The following is an 18,829-nucleotide window of genomic DNA, read 5'->3' on the forward strand; positions in this document are numbered from 1 at the left end:
GGCTTTTTAGCTTCTTACAGCATTCTAGGGCATTTTCTTGGGATGTGGGGTAATAACATCAGACATAGGCCAGGGAGGAAAGATGTAGGGAAATGGAGCAATATAGCTAAGGCTGAGGTGAAATAGGGAACAAAAGATAGAGATGCACAAATTTTTCCCTAATTTTAAAGCAATAGCCTCCTTTTCATTTAGCATGTTCTTGAGTATTGCTGAAAAGAGAGACATGTCAAATATTTTCGTCTTGCACTTACCAGGGCACTTCACAAAAATACTAATATAAGGGGAAAACAGCAATTTATACTGTGTGAGAAGAGAATGCTGATTGGTCGGCAAGTGGCCTTTGATTGATTGGTGGAGGCGTGCCATGGAGAATGCACTAATTGATGGTGACTGACAGTTAACTGCCAACCATTGTTTGAAATTTAAACCAGGCAGCTTGACCCTGATTGGTCAAGGCACTGCCCTGAGCAATGAGTTAGCGAATGGCTGACACTTATTTTGTTTAGTTGAAACAGGCGCAATATGTGTACATGTTCTTTCTGTCTGCAAAGAACAGGGCCGTGTGTATTGATATATGTAGCTTCATATACAGGCAAATGTGTCAAACTGCGAGCTTGACTAGCAACCTTAATTTGGTTGTCAGTGTAATTCTTAGCACACTGAGGATTATTTAGCAAATGTTGTGCAATCACAGAATCACGTCAAATGTTGTGCACTGCATTTTGAATTTTGTAAGCATGGGTTGGTTGGGTACAGTCTGTACCTTGCCCATTATGAACAGTGGCTGGGACATGCTGTTTGATATGATCCACCAGTCTTTGGCATGTATGGCCAACATACCTAACATCACACTGGCACTGAAATTCATATATTACATTACTCATTTCTGTGATAGGCAGAATGACCTGTTGGCTTGATGGCAGCATTCTGTTAGTGGCAAATCCCACTCGTGTTGTTATTGCATAGTGGCAGTGTGAATCAGCTAGCTTCACCTGTTCCTCAAATTTTTGAGATACCTTGTCCTTCCAGGGTAACCTGAGGCAGACTGGGCACTTTTCAGGGCCGAAAGTGATGGCCTTAGGCACATTCATGAGGTTGCGCGATAAACAGTACAAAATGAGCCATTTGCTCACCATGCAAGCTTGCTGCTGAAATAGGGCGTATCAAAGGAATCCTGCAGGATAATGGCTACCGTGATCAGATTATTTCACACTGTATATCACGCAACCTTATAAACGGGCCTAAGGCCGTCACTTTCGGCTCTGAAAAGTGCCCAGTCTACCTCAGATTACCCTGGAAGGGTAAGTTATCTGTTTCACGCTGCTGCTATGCAGTAGCAATATGAATGGTATTTGCCACTAACAGGATGCTGCCATTAAGATAAAAAGGTATTCTGCCTATCATGTAAATGAGTAATGTGGTATATGAATTTCAGCACCAGTGTGATGCTAGGTATGTAGGCCGTATGTCCCAAAGACTGGCGGATCATATCAAACAGCAATTTCCAACCTTGTTCATAATGGACAAGGTACAGTCCGTACCCAACCAGCCCATGCTTGCAAAATTTAAAACACATTGCCCAACATTAGATGTGATTCCGTGATTGGACAACATTTGCTAAATAATCCTCAGTGTGCTAAGAATTACACTGATAGCCAGTTTAAGCTTGTTAGTTGGGCTTGCAGTTTGGTGCATTTGTGTGTGCTGGAAGCTACATATATTAATGCACAGGGCGCTGTACACACATCGTGCCTGTTTTGGCTAAGCCAAATAAGTGACAACCATTTGCTGACTCATTCCTCAGGGCAATGCCTTGACTAATCAAGCTGCCTGGTTTAAATTTCAACAATGGTTGGCAGTTAATTTTCAGTCACCATCGATTGGTGTATTCTCCATGGCAACATTTCCACCAATCAAAAGCCACTTGCCAAATGATCAGCACTCTCATCTCATTCAGTATAACTTGTTGTTTCCCACTTATATTGGTATTCTTGTGATGTGTCCTGATGAGTACAAGATGAAAATCTTTGACATGTCTCTTTTTTCAGCAATACTCAAGTTCTATACTACCAAATGACTATTAAAACATTCTCCAGTTGCAATATGGGGGAGGAACCTAATTTAAATGAAGGTCAAAACTTAATGAGTGTAGAGTACAGCTTGTGTTTCAGCTGTGTGTCAGTGTATTATAGGATCCCGCATGTCTTGATTTTGAAGCTGTCTCTACATATGAGAAGAAGATTATTGTAAGTGTGACTACAACAACAACTTGCATTTATATAGCATTTTAAATGTAATGAAACATTTTAAGCTGCTTCACAAGAGTGTTTTCAAACAAAATTGGCCATCAATCCACAAAAAGGGACATTAGGACAGATAACCTACAGAGGCCATCTTGGCTAAAGAGGTAGACTTTAGGGAGCACCTTAAAGAAGGATGAATTACAGATTCAGGGGCATTGCAAACTTTCCCAGCATGACAATAATTGAGAAGGTTTTGGAGTAGACCTTTCTAGTTTTTTCAGGAATTAAGCTTGCCAATATTGTGAGGATTGTTGTAGAGATGTAAAATAATAGTGATGTGACCACAGAAATGACTTTGCTGGAAAATGGAAAGAATGAGCAATCTGTTTACTGTATTTGCAATTTCAGTTTAGAATTACCCTTTACATTTATCTAGCATACAAAAAGGTTGCCAGGAAAAAGGATCATCCTGACATTCTTCAGCAGTCTATCATTAAGGCATATTTTAAGTAAACAATGTCTTCAACAGCTTAGTGATCAGAACCCATTGATTTACTAATAACTTATTGAGGCTTTCTAAGAAATAATTGTTTTGGGGTTTATCTGGTGGGGCTTCATTGTTAGGAAACTCTTGAGTAGTTTCATGCTATTGTAGTGGGCACAGTTTACTCAGAAACTCTGTCCTGATCCACTTAGTCAGCTTTATTACATCTTCTGTATTATATTTTAGGTTCCACTGTACCAGGGTGTCAAACTAATTTTCTATTGTGGGCCTGATCTGTTGTTCTGGCACTTGCCATGGACCACATCCAGAAACAGCTATTAAAAAAGAAGTAAATTAAGATAAACATATTGTTAAGTACTTACATTTAGGCTTTATTAAATGCTGCTGCTGTTGACATTACCTAGCATCCCTTGTCTTGAACTATTTCCTCAACATTTAGGGCGCAATTGTCCCAGATTTGCACCATGTGCAGTAACAGGTGAGAAAAAGAACGTTTTAGCCGCAGGCAGCAATGGCGGATTTTCATGTCGTATCATCCCAATCCCACCTCATTAATTATGCATTCCTGCGACACACGCCGTTTCACTGTCACCTTGCCACCAACTCACGCTGAGCACCATATTTAAAGTGCAGACAAGCGAACATCTCCCAGTGCTTCTAGCCCAGGACTGCTGCACAGAAGACATGGCCCCCGAAAGGCAAGACAACTGTAGCCCCCCAATTTAGTGATGCATCCCTGGAATGCCCTTTGGATGCCGTGGAGGCCCATCATGATGTCTTCCAACACCACTTTGGCAGCAAGAGGGGCAGCAACATTACCAGTCTGATTTGGTAGGTGGTGGCAAAGGTGGTCAGCACCAATGCCCTGCAAAAGAGGACAGACCACCTAGTGCTAAAAGAGGATGAATGATCTCCTCCGTGCCGCCAGGGTAAGTCACTCTTCTCGTCACTCTCAACTTACACATTCACAAGCCCATCACACATCCACAGGGATCTCACTCACTGCCAGTTCAAGGGACATCACCATTCATCCCCTCAGACACAGCTTCATTGTCCTCATCTCGTCCACGGGACCACTCACCATCCACACATGCCAGGCATACTTATCACCTGGCCTGGCAGGTGCCCTGCTTACACTTTCCCCATCTGTATTCATCCAGGGCAAGCTGGCACACAACAAAGGGATTGGTGGAGAAATGCCTGAAATCAAGGTCCTCACAGACTTTGAAACAGAGCCACCCAGCAGGCTGGTGAGGATCTGGACTGTTCCAGTGCTGATGGTGAGGTCAGTGCTGCTCAACCAAGTGAGGACCCAGCAGTGCAACATCCATCTGGCATCCATGCCGTGAGTGATGTGTCCTCTTTCATAGGCCACTGCCATGCACTAATTATCGCTCCTTTTTCACAGACATATCTGGGAAACAGCCGACAGAGTCAACGACCCAAGTCCTCGATTAAAGCCCAAAGACACCTCAGAAGAGGAATCTGCTGAAATCCTCATTGAAGACTTATCACAGCACTCAGCCAAACCTCCACCAGCACAGAGACACACACCTCGGTGGGACCTAGCTCTAGAGTAGCCTCAGGGTTGCAATCTGGTGAGCGCACCACACTATCTGTTCCACAGCATGCAGGGGCTTCCCAGGTATCCGGCACTTGGAAGATTGCTGGAGACCAGAAATCTGCTGAGTCCGTGTCAGATGATGAGCCTCTGTACTCGGTCATACCTCAGTTGCTGGAACTGCAAAGGCAAACTCAGGAACATCAGGAAGGGATGTCCGCTGCACTCCACAGATTACAAGACATGATGGAGGATTCCATCTGCCTTTAGTCTAAGTTGATAGTGCCGGCATGCCAATGCACTGAGGTCAACACTGGTAGGATGGCGGCTACCATGGAGACCTTGGGTCCAGGACATCAGCCCTGCACTGCTGCATGTGCTGAACTCCATTGCTGATGCCATACTTGTCCTCCAACAATGTCAACGCAAGGGGTTTGTGGGTCAGCTTGATCTCAATCCAACTTCCCCTTCTCCTCACAGAGTCAGCCTGGAGCTCTCAGACACCCATAGTGAAGAAGATCAGCAGGTGCACACCCTGGGGCCATCCACCCAGGTGACTCCAGGAATGTCTGGCTCATTCAAATCCCCTGGTCCAGTGACCCCAGCAAACCCAGCTCCACAGGCCGAGGAGGATGCCACTGACACAGAGCAGGACCCTGAAAGCAGGCCGGGACTTTCAGGCCTTGGCTTTTCAAAGGGCACCATCTAGGTCACCACAGACAGGGTGTAGCAGTCAGCAGGCTGCCTCCACCTCTGCTGTGGATGTCAGGGGAGCATCAAGACATAGCAGCAGGGTTAGGAAAGTTAAGAAGATGTAGTTGCAGACCCTGGGCACAGGTGTTAATCACTTGTGCATAATGTTCACTTTGTTAATTAACTCCCAAGAATATCTCCCTTCCGATGGCTCTTTATTCTGATGAGCAGTGTTTGTATCACTCAGGTGTGAAACCTTTCTGCATAAAATAAAGGCAGGTGTCTCAGTTGAGGGCCTTTTCCCTATGCTTTGTGCAACCTTCCCAGCCTACTGATGGTGTGCCTTCACTGTCACTGGACACATCAGTCATTCCTGTACCTCGATGGGGCTTCTCAATGCTGCCAGGATGTCCTCGGCCGGTGGCACAGAGTTCTGACATTCTCTCTGTTTGGTCTCAGCATCTTTGAGGTGCAGCTGGCTCCCCCATCTCATCAGCATCTGTGTCCGGTGACAGTGTGGCCCTAAAGGGCTCAGCTCATGAAGGATGCCATAAGATCAGGAAAAATTAAAGTTTTCCCACTGCATCTCCATATGACCCTGTTCACAGAGCACAAGCGAGTTGTCAACAGCCAGACAGGAGTCAGACATTCACATAAGCTGTCCCCACTGCATGTCGTCATCATCCTCCTGGACTGTAGGGACTATTGGCATCCACTGCCTCTCCATGACAGGATCCTTATCACAGAGGGTACGTGCGCTGCCATCAGCCAGACTGGAGATGCATTGTGAGGATCTATAGTGTCTCCTCTCTACATGTTGTCATGATCCTCCACGAATCTAGCAGCTATGAGGGCCTCCCAAGCATGCCTCCCTCATCTGGCCAAAGCTATGGCCATTATCCTTGTCTTCAAGGCCCTCCTCACCCTCATCCCCGTCGACGTCCTCCTCATCATCCTCCAGCTCCTCCATCTCCTCCTCAGCCAGTTCCTCTCCCCATTGTAGCACCAGGTTGTAAAGGGTGCAGAAGGTGATGGTGATGCATGACACCCTCTGTGGACTTTATTGCAGGGCTCCAGCAGTCCAGACACTGGAACCACATCTTCAGGATCCTGATGGTTTGCTCCACCAAGGTGCAAGTTGCAGCATGAGCCTCTTAATACCGTCGCTCCGCTGCAGCCTGAGGCCACCACAAGGGCATCATCAGCCACATACTCTGTGGGTAGTCCTTGTCCCTGAGAAGCCATCCCTGCAGCCTCTGGACCCTAGAAGACATCAGGGATCTGAGACTGACTGAGAATGTAGGAGTCATGGACACTCCCTGGGAACCGTGCGCAGACCTGCAGGATGCATTTGTGGCGGGTGCACACCAGTTCAGCGAGTGAAAGCCCTTGCGGTTGACGCAGTTGACTGCTTGTTGTTATGGAGACCTGAGTGCCACTTGATTGCCGTCAATGGCACTCTGAACCTGTGGAAAACCTGAGATCTTGGCAAATCACAGCACTCTTGCATCCTGGCTTTCCTGTCCCGGGTAAAATGCATAAAGTTGTTTTGCCTTCGCAAAAATGGCATCTGTGACCTCATGGATGCATTTGTGGATGGAGGCTTGCGATATCCCACAGAGATCACCTGTGGAGCACTGAAAGGGTCCATTGAAGTAAAAATTGAGCACTGAGGTCACTGGCAGTGGATGCCCTCCATGTCCCCTTGGCGCCAAATCCTGCAGCAGGGGTCAGATGTGACCGACCAGTTCCCTAGACATGTGCAGACTTCAGCAACACTGGTTTTCGGTCATCTGCAGGAATGACAAGTGCCATCTATAGACCCTGGGGCTAGCTAGGCACTCACCAGTGATGGCTCGCTATGGATCTTCAGCGGCATGCGCTGGAGCCCCTGATGCCCCTTCCTCCTGAGGGCGCTACTCCTCCGTCTGCCCAGCCAGGTGCCTCCGTTGCTCTCTTCTCCTTTGTCTCTGCTCTCTGTAAGCCACGTCGTATACAATTTGGTTACCAGGCTCCATGTACTCCTCCTGCAGAATGAAAGAGAGAGACACATGGGCTAGGTTGGGTGTACTAAGAATCTTTCCTGGTTAAGGAGAGGATCTGAAAGCCCTTTAACGCATCCCAGAGAGTGCTGGCCACCACTTGGATGGCCAGAGTTTAGTGGGCTGCATGGCTGCCCGAAACCCCGCCCACCTCCGCCCCACTCCACTTAACCAATTGGCTGCAGCTTTGCCCACCAGACTGCATGCTGTGCTCTCAGCTCAGGCACAGGCATTCTCCTAACCCACACTGCAAAGCTGCGCTGTTAGCTGGAAACATGGGGGAGACAGGCCCAAACCGGGACGCTGACATTGCAAGGGGCTGTGAGCGCCTCCAGCAGCGACTGCTCCATGGTCAGCTTTAGCAAGGAAATTGTACAACGTACCCAGTCGTCCAACTGTTCTGCAGTCCACTAAAATGCTCATTAGTTTGCAGTCTGTGCTCAAAGGGTGAAAAGCTCTGGGGTATTTGGTGGCACATTCAGGCCTCTGCGTTGTCTGGGTAGGCAGATAAGCTAGAGGCCCAACTCAAAGCATGTCAATGTGGCTGTGCCTGAACTGTCTCAGCTTGTGGAGGAATGGTCACTTTACACAAGGTTACCTAATGTGTGGCCGCTTCCCTCAACTCACCTCAACCGCAGTGCAGCCATTGCCCCCCCCCAACTTGCCCTCCACAATTTGCCTCAACCGCAGTGCAGCCCTTGCCCCTCCAACTCACCTCAACCGCAGTACAGCCCTTGCCCCCCCCAACTCACCTCAATTGCAGTGCAGCTCCTGCCCCCCCAATTCACCTCAACTGCAGTGCAGCCCTTGCCCCCCACAACTTGCCTCAACCACAGTGCAGCCCTTGCCCCCCCCCAACTTGCCTCAACCGCAGTGGAGCCCTTGCCCACCTCCCCCAAAATTCGCTTCAAACCACAGTGCAGTCCTTGCCTTGGCACCGCACTGTCAGCCAGCCGGGAAAATGCGACTTGCCTGTGCCCTTGCCTGAATGGATGGCACCTCAACCTTGAGGTCCAACAGGTGACCCTCGCAAGCGCTGTGCAACATTAGTGTGCACTTACCTCTGAGTTCCCCTTGAAGTGCAGCTCGCCAGTTGCACGCCTTATAGATGCTGTTGTGAAACAGGCTGGCATGTAATCACGCTGATGTACTTGGATGATCCAGCGTGGGGGGATGATTCCGGCAAGCTGGGCTTATAATGATGTGCAGATGTATTACAATGAAGTTCCTGATGTGCAGCGGCGGGAAATGCAGCCTGCCATTGATGGGTGGAGTAGACATTGCAAACTGGTTTCGCAATATTGTGAAACTGATTTTTGGCCTTCCCGCCATATTGTCCGCTCACTCCTGCCATGATGCCTGACGCCAGCAGGCATGGAAAATTCCGTTCTTAGAGTAAATGACTGGGCTGAGGTCTGTCTTAGATAATAAAATATGGGAACCAATTGTCATGTCAGAGCATTTGTGCCCCAACCACTAACCCTGGAAGTGAATTCCACAACCTCACAACTCTCCATGTGACAAAGTTTCTCTGGATCATTGTGCTAAGTCTTTTACATTTAATCTTTTTCTTTGGCTCTGTGTCTCGGCCCCTCAACCACTGCAAACCCTTGCTTCTATCTCTACCATCCCATCTTTAATAACATCAATATTTAAGCCTTGAATCACATGATGATCTGTTCTGGGGCTTCCTCTGCAAAATGGTTTCTCTTTCCACAAGGGTGTCCTTTAAATTCCTAAGCAAGTTGTTTCAAGTACAACTCATTTCTTTTATTGCACTGGAATATTAAATTTTAGTAGCACTCATACAGATATTGTGAAAGAGCAAAGAATTAATTTGTTTCCAGTTGGGTTTCTTCAGCAAAGCAATAAGCAAAGTGCAGGAGCACTACAAGCAGCAGGAGCAAATACTCAAAAATAACATTCCTTTTTCAGTATTGTGAAATCACCTAAAAGGCTGCAACAATATTGACTCTATATTGATACTGCTATTGAAGTTTAGTTTCTGTATTCTTTGTGTTGAATACATTTTCTAAAAGAAGTATTATTTTCTAAATAAAGACAATTTAGAATCTATCTGTAACAGTGATCAAAAACAGTAACAGACTGATAGCTTTCAAAAGTATAATGAAGAACATGTTTTTCAGTCACTGATTTTAACATTAGTGCCAGGCTGAAAAATGTTATTATTGCCATGAAAATTTTGAAATCTATTTCATATATGTCAGTATAAAGGATATTCTCTCTCTTTATCTTTTCAATGTTTTGGCCTTAGGTCTCTGCCAGTTCTACCACAAAATCAAATGTATAAATTTTTCAATTCTCAACTAACTGTTGGGTTAGCAGCTTGAAGCATGTTAAACTATCCATTCTCAAATACTGTAGTATCCTAAAGAAGGTTTGAGCATTTCATCCAAATATTTCCAATTGGAATAGTTTGAAAGGTCACTCTGATCGATCAAAGACGTAAAACCCAAGAAGCATGCATAAGAGGCAGAATTTAGCTAGCAGTCCTGCTGCCTCTCCTGGAGTAAGTGGACTTCAAACTTTTTTATTGCCACTGGGGGACAAGAAGTTACCTAATGCAATATGATAAGATTGTTCATCTAATCACCTAGTTAATGTCAGTAATGAAATAGCTGGTGATAATTCGCATTTAATATGGAAGGACACCTGAACTACTGCAGCCTACTAAGTTATGCGACACAGGCATGTGTAAGTACTATAACATGGGGCAGGAGAGGAGAGTCTACTTCTATTTACTGTATCCATTAGACCCCTTAAAATTGCACCTAACATTAAATTATATATTTGCCTCATTTGCAAGGCAGCTGAAGCAAACTCTCTCCATGGATACTTCAGAAGATTGTTTTAACCTTTAACCTTATAATTCTGAACAATATGTGAGTTGGTTTTGTATTTTCTCGGTAGATTAAGAGCACACTGGAAATTTATTTTTTCTTATTTTTCCATGGGGTGTGAGCATTGCTGGCAAGGCCAGAATTTGTTGTTCATCTCTAATTGCCCTTGAAAAGGTGGTGGTAAGCTGCCTTCATGAGTCTTTGCAATCCATAAGCAAGGCGGTAGTGTAGTGGTATTGTCACTAGACTGGTATTCTAGAGACCCAGGGTAATGCTCTGGGGACTTGGTTTTGAATCCTACCATGGTGGAATTAGAATTCAGTCAAAATCTGGAATTAAAAGTTTAATGATGAGCATAAAATCATTGTTGATTGTTGTAAAAGCCCACCTGGTTCACTAATGCCCTTTAGGGAAAGAAATCTGCTGTACTTACCTGGTCTGGCCTACATATGACTCCAGACCCACAGCAATGTGGTTGACTGTTAAATGCCCTCTGAGCAATGGCAGTTAGAGATAGGCAATAAACTGCTGGCCTAGCCAGCGACACCCATATCCCATGACCAAATAAAAAAATTGGTGTAGGTATGCCTACAGTTCCAGGATTTTGACTTAGCAACAGTAAAGGAATGGAGATATCGTTCCAAGGGTAGTGTGTAGCTTGGAGGGGAGTTTGCAGGTTGTGGTGTTCCCATTTATCTGCTGCCTTTATTCTTCTAGGGGTAGAGGTCACAGGTTTGGAAGGTGCTGTCGAAGGAGCCTTGGTCAGTTGCTGCAATACATCGTGTATATGGCACAGACTGCTACCACTGTGTGTCACTGGTAGAGGGAATAAATGTTTAAGGTGGGAGATGGGGTGGTGATCAAGCAGGCTGCTTTATCCTGAATGATGGTAAGCTTCTTGACTGTTGTTGGAGCCGTACTCATTGAGGCAGGTGTAGAGTATTCCATCACACTCCTGAATTGTGCCTTGTAGGTAGTGGACAGGCTCTGGGAAGTCAGGAGTTGAGTTCTCACCACAGAATTCCCAGCCTCTGACCTACTCTTGTTGATACAATATTTATATGGCTAGTTCATTAATTTTCTGGTCAATGATAACCCCTAAGATGCTGATGGTGGGGGCAATGCCAGTGATGTTAGAAGGAGATGGTTAGATTCTCTCTTGTTCGAAATGGTCATTGCTCAGCACTTGTGTGGCATGAATGTTACTTGTCACTTATCATTGTTATCAGGTTAAAGTATTATGGGCCCAAATGAAGTAACACTTGGCCATCTTCAAATCTCACTGACAAGTGAGCAGATCTGAGTAGATATGCAGACAAAATACACACCCAGCCTGAAACGTTGACTTATCAGTCCTCCGATTCACCTGCTGCAAGTTTCAGCATTCTCTTCTTTTGTTTCAGATTTTCAGCATTTATGTTTTATTTTGATTTTTATTTGTGTGGTGTAAATAAGGATGTTTCTTATAGAGATGGTAGCCCTGTGAAAGGGAGAGGCAGTTCAGTAAACCTTGCTGAATCAGTGTCTAACATTTGATCAGTGCCTACAAGAATTAGCCGATATCCGGATTTATTCAACTATGTCTGATCAGTGAGATCTATTCATTATTTAAGTTATATATTTATATATATGCTATAAATATGATAAATATTTAAAATTGATGTGTTCTCTGTTACAGGTACCTATCAAGGACAATGGGTTGGAGGAATGCGCCATGGGTATGGTGTGCGTCAGAGTGTTCCCTATGGGATGGCTGCTGTTATCAGGTCTCCTCTTAGAACTTCTATTAACTCTCTAAGAAGTGAACATAGTAATGGTACAGCCATACACCCAGAAACCCCAGCTGGAAGTCCTGCAGGATCCAGGGGGGGCTTTGTTCTCACTATGCATAGTGACAATGATCTTCTTTCAACCAAAAACAAAAAGAAAGGGATTTTTCGCAGGTCCCTTTTGAGTGGATTGAAACTCCGGAAGTCCGAATCCAAAAGTTCCTTGGCCAGCCAAAGAAGCAAGCAGAGCTCATTTCGAAGTGAAGCTGGGATGAGTACGGTCAGTTCTACAGCCAGTGATATCAATTCCACGATTAGTTTTGGTGAGGTTGAGACAGATTTGTCAGTCATTGAAGATGATATAGATGCAACAACAACAGAAACATATATTGGAGAATGGAAAAATGACAAACGCTCTGGTTTTGGGTTAAGCCACCGGTCTGATGGCTTGAAATTTGAAGGGGAGTGGCTGAGCAACAAGAGGCATGGTTATGGATGTACAACGTTTCCAGATGGAACAAAAGAAGAAGGCAAATATAAACAGAATGTGTTGGTGAGTGGGAAGAGGAAGAACTTGATTCCTCTACGGACAAGTAAGATTCGGGACAAAGTGGATAGGGCAGTGGAAGCAGCTGAACGGGCTGCAGCTATTGCTAAACAAAAAGCTGAGATTTCTGCATCCAGGTAAGAAGCTGGCTGCTGACTCACATCAAATTGTGAGATTTACAATGATTTTGTATGAACCTAACTTTTTGTAAACAAATAACCATTTTGTCAGAAATGGCACAGACCGATTTGATTTATGGCTGTATAAGTGGTAGTTTGGAAATAAGTGTATTACTTGTATCCTACACAGTGGCAGAGCCACTGGAGGTGGTCAGTGTGAGTGGCAGCTTGGCCCATGAACCTCCAGTTAATTTGAGGTTGGCTAACTTGGTGCTGATAACATTAGTTCAAGAGAATATGAAAAGGTTAAAGGAGTTAGGCTGAAAGACTCAGAGGTTTAGAAAGGAGAACAAGATGAGTAATATTGGAAGATTAAAGGAGGACTGAGAAGGAGCCAGGAAGGGAATTGGTGTCAAGGTGGCAATATTGCTAGAAAAAATGCCAGAGTTGGCAAGCGCAATGTGGGCAAGAGCCAACAGAGAGAAGGGTTCTGGCATGCAAACAGAAGAAATGATGTAACTTGAAGAGGAACATGAGCTAATGGGAGAGGTTAACTTTAGGGCTGTGATTTGACAGTGGACAATTAAATAATGGCACTAACTCAGCAACTATCTACCAACTGCCAAATCCAGGGATTGTCGATTAAATCTGAGCACCACCCCTGCCCCACCACTCCAGCCTCTCAGCCTTATCTTCACCCTGATTCTGAAACCAACACTAACTATAACTTAGCAGCGATGCTTGTGCTTAATTGGTATGTACGAAAAGCTGACACTTTTCCACTGATGTCTGTAAGTAATCATCACTTCTGTATCCCAGTCATTAATTTTCACTAAGGTTTTCACTTGTTTAAACTTCTGTTTAGAAAGGCACCAAAACAGTAGAGAAGTAAAGATGTTTATTTCATACAGTTATAGTCATGAGGTTAAATCCTAGTACTTACTATCTGGAGACTTTAATTTGACAACTGGAAATGTTATAAATTTCATCAAACTCCAAAATAGAGCAGTTGGAGTTTACTTCATATAGAGTAGTCTGAGGCACAGTCTTTTGCTGCTCAGGAAAGTGCTTCCTGTTAGCTGAACACAGAACATTATAAGGGAGAAGAGATATATGAAAGTGAGTGGTATTAATGAGGGATAAAATAATAAAGGTGAGTTGGATTAATAAAAGGGGTTAAATCCTGTAACAGCTACTCAATTGTAACATGATTTTGAACTAGTTAACTTTTGTTATGACATGCTACAGTTTTGTACTTTAGAAACAGTTACTTATTCCATGACAGAATATTGTAAGTTTCCAATATTAATATCCAAAGGGAAATCATTTAAAATTTTGCACAGACCCTTCGCCATTTATACCATTTGATTTGGAAACTAAAGGCAATTTATATCTTTCCTAATCTGGATTTGTGTTGAGATTAACATCTCTATCAGCTACGTTTTATCATAGTAGGAGCCATAGTTTTTTGAAATGAAAATGTGGAATAGTTTATGCTGACAAATACATTGTTCTCTCCTGTTGATGCAGAGGGAAAATAATAATTGATGGCCTTTGAATAGATACAAGTAAATGAGTATTTCTACTTCTTGGACAAAAAATGTCTCTGAATATCTAATCAAGGCCAAATGAGCTGTAAATCCTTTTAAAAGAAAATAACGTTCAGCCTTTGTTTTTTTAAAAAAGTCAAGCAACTTGTGGCTTATGAGTGATATAATTTGTAGCCAGGTTACTTTAAAATTTGTACCATTAGCTCAGTAGAACCACTCAACTAAGACATGATGCTCAAAAATGAACCTTCCTGGTTGTCTTCAATTGACATAAATTTTAGTATTAGCAAACCTGCTTTTGTGCACAGCTCGCTCATGTGGAGTGCAGTTGTTGAACCATGTAAGCTGGTTCAAAAGTGAAAAAAACTAGCAATTTTCTCCTGTAGTCTTACACCTGCTGGGAATTGGATTGTCACTGGCAGAAAACCCTTAACATCCTTTACTGATCCTTAACACCTGCCAGAAGGAACAGATCTCACATGTATCTTCTTTTTAAAAACCCTTATTAAGATCTGACTACCCATATATAAAAACAGAGCTGCATTGCACAAAGATTAATGGGTGTTTGTCAGTATTGAGTCTAATGAGTAAACCAGGGCCTAGGAATTCATTGGTGCCAGAGAGACCAATGTGGAAAGAAAGACTTAGGCCGGGATTTTCCGGTCCCGTCATGGGTGAGGCGGTGCCCCAGCCAGAAGTCCATTGATTTGCGGCGGGACTGGAAGATCCCGGCAATGGGCTGGTGCGGAAAATCCCGCCCTTAGATTCATATAGCACCTTTCATAACCTCAGGACATTTCAAAGTGCTTTACAGCCAGTAAAGAAGTAGTTTTGAAATATAGTCACAGTTGTAATGCGGGAAACATGGTAAGTGGTGCACACACACCTGTATGTCTCCGGGAATGCACTGTCTGCCATGTTAGTTGGGCTGCTTTTGTCCAAGGCACACATCAGACATATGTGAATTGGTAATTAGGGCTACAAGGATTACTGTGGGCTTCTTTTCCAAAATTCAGCTGCCTCAGTGATTGACTTGCCACGTGATAAACTCGCTCCAAAACTCAAGGTGCAAGGACTTTTCAGCAGTGCTATCTAAAGGGCTAATCCATTACATATTGGTAAGTTGGCAGTTTGTCCTTTTAGGCTGCTACTTTTAGGTTTTTTTGGACTATTTTCTGCAATTTTTTTTTAATTAATTCATGGGATGTGGGCTTCACTGTCTGGACCAGCATTTATTGTCCATCTGTAGCTGCCCTTGAGAAGGTGGTGGTGAGTTGCCTTCTTGAACCGCTGCAGTCCATGTGGTGTAGGTGCACCCACAGCTCTGTTAGGAAGGGAGTTCCAGGATTTTGACTCAGCAGTAATGAAGGAATGGCGATATATTTCCAAGTCAGGATGGTGGGTGGCTTGGAGGGGAACCTCCAGGTGGTTGTGTTCCCATATGCCTGCTGCCCTTGTCCTTCTAGATGGTAGTGGTCGTGGGTTTGAAAGGTCCTGTTGAAGGAGTCTGATGCACAGTAGCAGCATCTTGTAGATGGTAAACACTGCTGCTACTGTGCATCAGTGGTGGGGAAGTGAAGGTTTGTAGATGGGGTGCCAATCAAGTGGGCTGCTTTGTCCTGGACAGTGTCAAGCTTCTTGAGTGTTGTGGGAGCTGCACTCCTCCAGGCAAGTGGGGAGTATTCCATTACACTCCTGACGTGTGTCTTGTAGATGGTGGATAGGATTTGGAGAGTCAGGAGGTGAGTTACTCATTGCACGATTCCTAACCTCTGACCTGCTCTTGTAACCACAATATTTATGTGGTGAGTCAAGTTCAGTTTCAGTTTCTGGTCAATGATAACCCCCCAGGATGTTGATAGTGGGGGATTCAGTGATGGTAAGCCATTGAACATCAGGGGCGATGTTTGGATTCTCTCTTTTTGGAGATGGTCATTGCCTGGCGCTTGTGTGGCATGAATGTTACTTGCCACTTGTCAGCCCAAACCTGGATATTGTCCAGGCCTTGTTGCAAGGAGTCACAAATGGTGCTGAACATTGTGCAATCATCAGCGAACATCGTTACTTCTGACCTTATGATGAAATCTATAACTTAACTGTGACTCCTGATAAGAAGCCCCTGCTGGTGCTGCACTGCTTATGGGTACTATCGCAATAGTTTCACTGCAATCATGGATGGTTTGATAGGGCTGCATTTGGGGCTGGAGGATGAGGGGAAACAGTTAAGAAGAAAGGACAGAGCAGCAGCAGCTGGGGGAGAGAGGAATGTGGCATACTGGCTCTGGGTCTCCTACCTGAACTTCACTGCGCAGCAATGTCTCAGACACCTTTACTTCACAAAGGCTGTCATCAAGTTGTTGCAGTCTAACTCAATCTCAAGCTTTATATTCACTTAGCTGAATTTGGGCAGGGCATTATTGGCTGATGGCATTTTCTTCAACAGTTAAGTGATGTGAAGGACCTCAAATAAATGGTAGACACAATGAAATATCAGACTCAGTGGGAGCTGCAGAATCTGTCAAATAATAATCAGGTGACTCTGATAACAATCATATGACCTGGAAGCACTCACATCCACATATGGTTTTACTTATGGGTTCTAACTTCCCTGGCCTGGTTAGGGTGAGTTTGTTTAGATTTGAGGGTGTTGGATGGGGTGGAGAGAAAAGGAAGAAAGAAAACAAAAATTGTTCAAATCTTAGGTGGTATAAACACACCCACTCTCCTTTTCTAAATCATCACCATCAGCCACTTCCTCAAAAGGCCCCTTCACTCCTTTGTCCTCTCCAACTACTGTCCCAATTTCAACCCCCATTTCTTTGAATGTGTTGTTACCTCTATGCCCATCTCTCCACACACCCTGTTTAATCCTTGCACTGAATTCACCTTACTCAAAGTCAACAATGATGCCCTCTGCAACTGTGTCCATAGTGTGTTCTCACATCTGATCGTCCTTTGCATTTGGCATAATTGATCATATAGTTCTCCACTGCCTCTCTTCTATGGTCTATCTGTTTGGTAATGCTCATGCTTAGTTCCATTTCTACCCATTCAAAAGCAGTCAGCATGCCAACCCATTCATTGTCCTCTCTACTATTGTTCTCTCCCATAGACCCACCTTTCTGCCAGCCTGCTGAGTTTCTGGACCATCTAATATTGTAACGTCTCTGAGCCAGCAAGTGGAGCATGATGCACAATTGGATTGTGCATCTAGCTAGTGACATGTTAATGAGGCTCTGCCCTAAAAATGGACTGGGCCTCCCACTGTGGAGATTGGCTGGCCAGCTTGCTCATTCTGTAGGTTAGATCCATGATTAGTTAGACCACACTTGTTGGCCGTACAAGGAACAAGTTGCATAAGGTGAAAGACCCTTTTCTCATTGCATATTTTCTCATGCCAGCTGTAGCTTCCTTCATAAAACTCTCTCTAAAGAAATTCTGATCAGTATTGAACAACCTTTACCAATACTTGGGGTTACTAACAGTGCCTATGCAAGAATAACATCTGGACAGTAAGTACACCGCAAATACTGTTTGAATAAGAGCCACCTAAGCCCAAGGGTTACAAGTTTGGCTCTAAAAAGCCTCCTGGGTTTTGAAATTATGGCAGGTTTTCAGAGAAACAAGCAGAAACATGGGGGGAATTTTAACTGTGGCATACTGTTCCCGATGGCATAACCAGAATTATGTGCCACTTCTAATCTCTTTTACTCTCATGTTTCCCAGGAGATTCTAAATAAAAATCTAACTGCCAGCAACTTGCATGGGAAACACATGCAATTTCGTGGTGGGGGAGGTAAAACCAGCCATCAGTCAACAATGCTGCAGCTACTAGTGGGCTATAAAAGAGCCTCCTGGACAAAAAGGGAGAGTCTGAGTCATGGACACAACTTTGCTGGCAAACGCCAGTGCCTGTCTACTAAAGTGCCTTCCCTGGATGGCTGCATCCTGACCTGCCTCCCCCTCTGATCCTGCCTGCGACTGGCTTTGCGGGCTCTGTTGTTGACTGGCAAGAGCCATTGCTTGTTGCAACCTCTCCTCTTGTTCCTGAGATTGCAGGAATATTGGGTGTACGAGATCCATAGGTATTCCAGCAATTGAATTGTGTGAAGAAGGCAGAAAGAGTTATGAGAACATGTGTATCCAGGGATTTCACCCATAGAACTGATGAGCAGTGAGATTTTCAATTTATTCCATTGTCCACAACCGAATGTCCACCCACCACACACAGGACTCCTCCCATTTGGATCTCCAATCCTGGCACCACATGTGCTTGTGGAGACATTGTAACAATGATCATTGTATGGTTTGCGGTAGAACCCATTTCCCTCCACCATCCCCCTCTCACCCTCATGTCTCCCCATCATCCTTGATCGTCCCAATATCACACTGCGCATTCCCTCTATATCCCTTCAACCTCTCCCCATTCCCCTGGGCTCTGTCACCTTCCAATTGGAAATGCCATCTCTTCCCCCACTATGCTTACGCCCGTCCCTGTTGACATTCTCCCTTTGATCGTAGACCCACCTCACATCATCCTTCGAGTTTTTGTTAGATCCCGTCACACGCCCTACAAGACCTTCGATTATCCTAACTTCAGACTGGACCTGCCCCCTACCAAATTGACCTCTGACTGTGAATGTTCCTTCTGCCAGCCAACACCCTGAGATGGACCCACCTGCGGACAGTGCTGACCCTGTCTTTTAGGCCCTTTATTTGGTTTTTGATTGCCCCCACCACACCCAGGGCGCTAGGACACTTCCCTCTTCCACTCCTTGAAGCCCCCAATCACACTTTCTATGCTCCCTTGGATTCCTTGATTACTCCTAACTATGTTCTTTGGCTTCCCTTGGATCCTTCTTCCACTCTTCAATACCCCTGACCCCACTCTAAACACTAACCCCACCCCGACCCTGACTCTCCCTTGCTGCAAGCTGCC

The 18,829-nt window shown here is 44.7% G+C and overlaps 1 protein-coding gene across 1 annotated transcript in view; it reads left to right on the forward strand.

Annotated features, from left to right (window-relative positions):
• The window catches only part of jph3b (junctophilin 3b), a 175,165-nt gene that overhangs the window by 28,173 nt on the left and 128,163 nt on the right, over positions 1–18,829 (forward strand). The window contains exon 2 of the mRNA XM_041192104.1: positions 11,584–12,358. Coding sequence (XP_041048038.1) covers positions 11,584–12,358 — 775 coding nt within the window. The remainder of the gene's footprint in view (positions 1–11,583; positions 12,359–18,829) is intronic.

The sequence above is a fragment of the Carcharodon carcharias genome, chromosome 7 (assembly GCF_017639515.1).
Source record: "Carcharodon carcharias isolate sCarCar2 chromosome 7, sCarCar2.pri, whole genome shotgun sequence".
Classification (NCBI taxonomy): Eukaryota; Metazoa; Chordata; class Chondrichthyes; order Lamniformes; family Lamnidae; genus Carcharodon; species Carcharodon carcharias.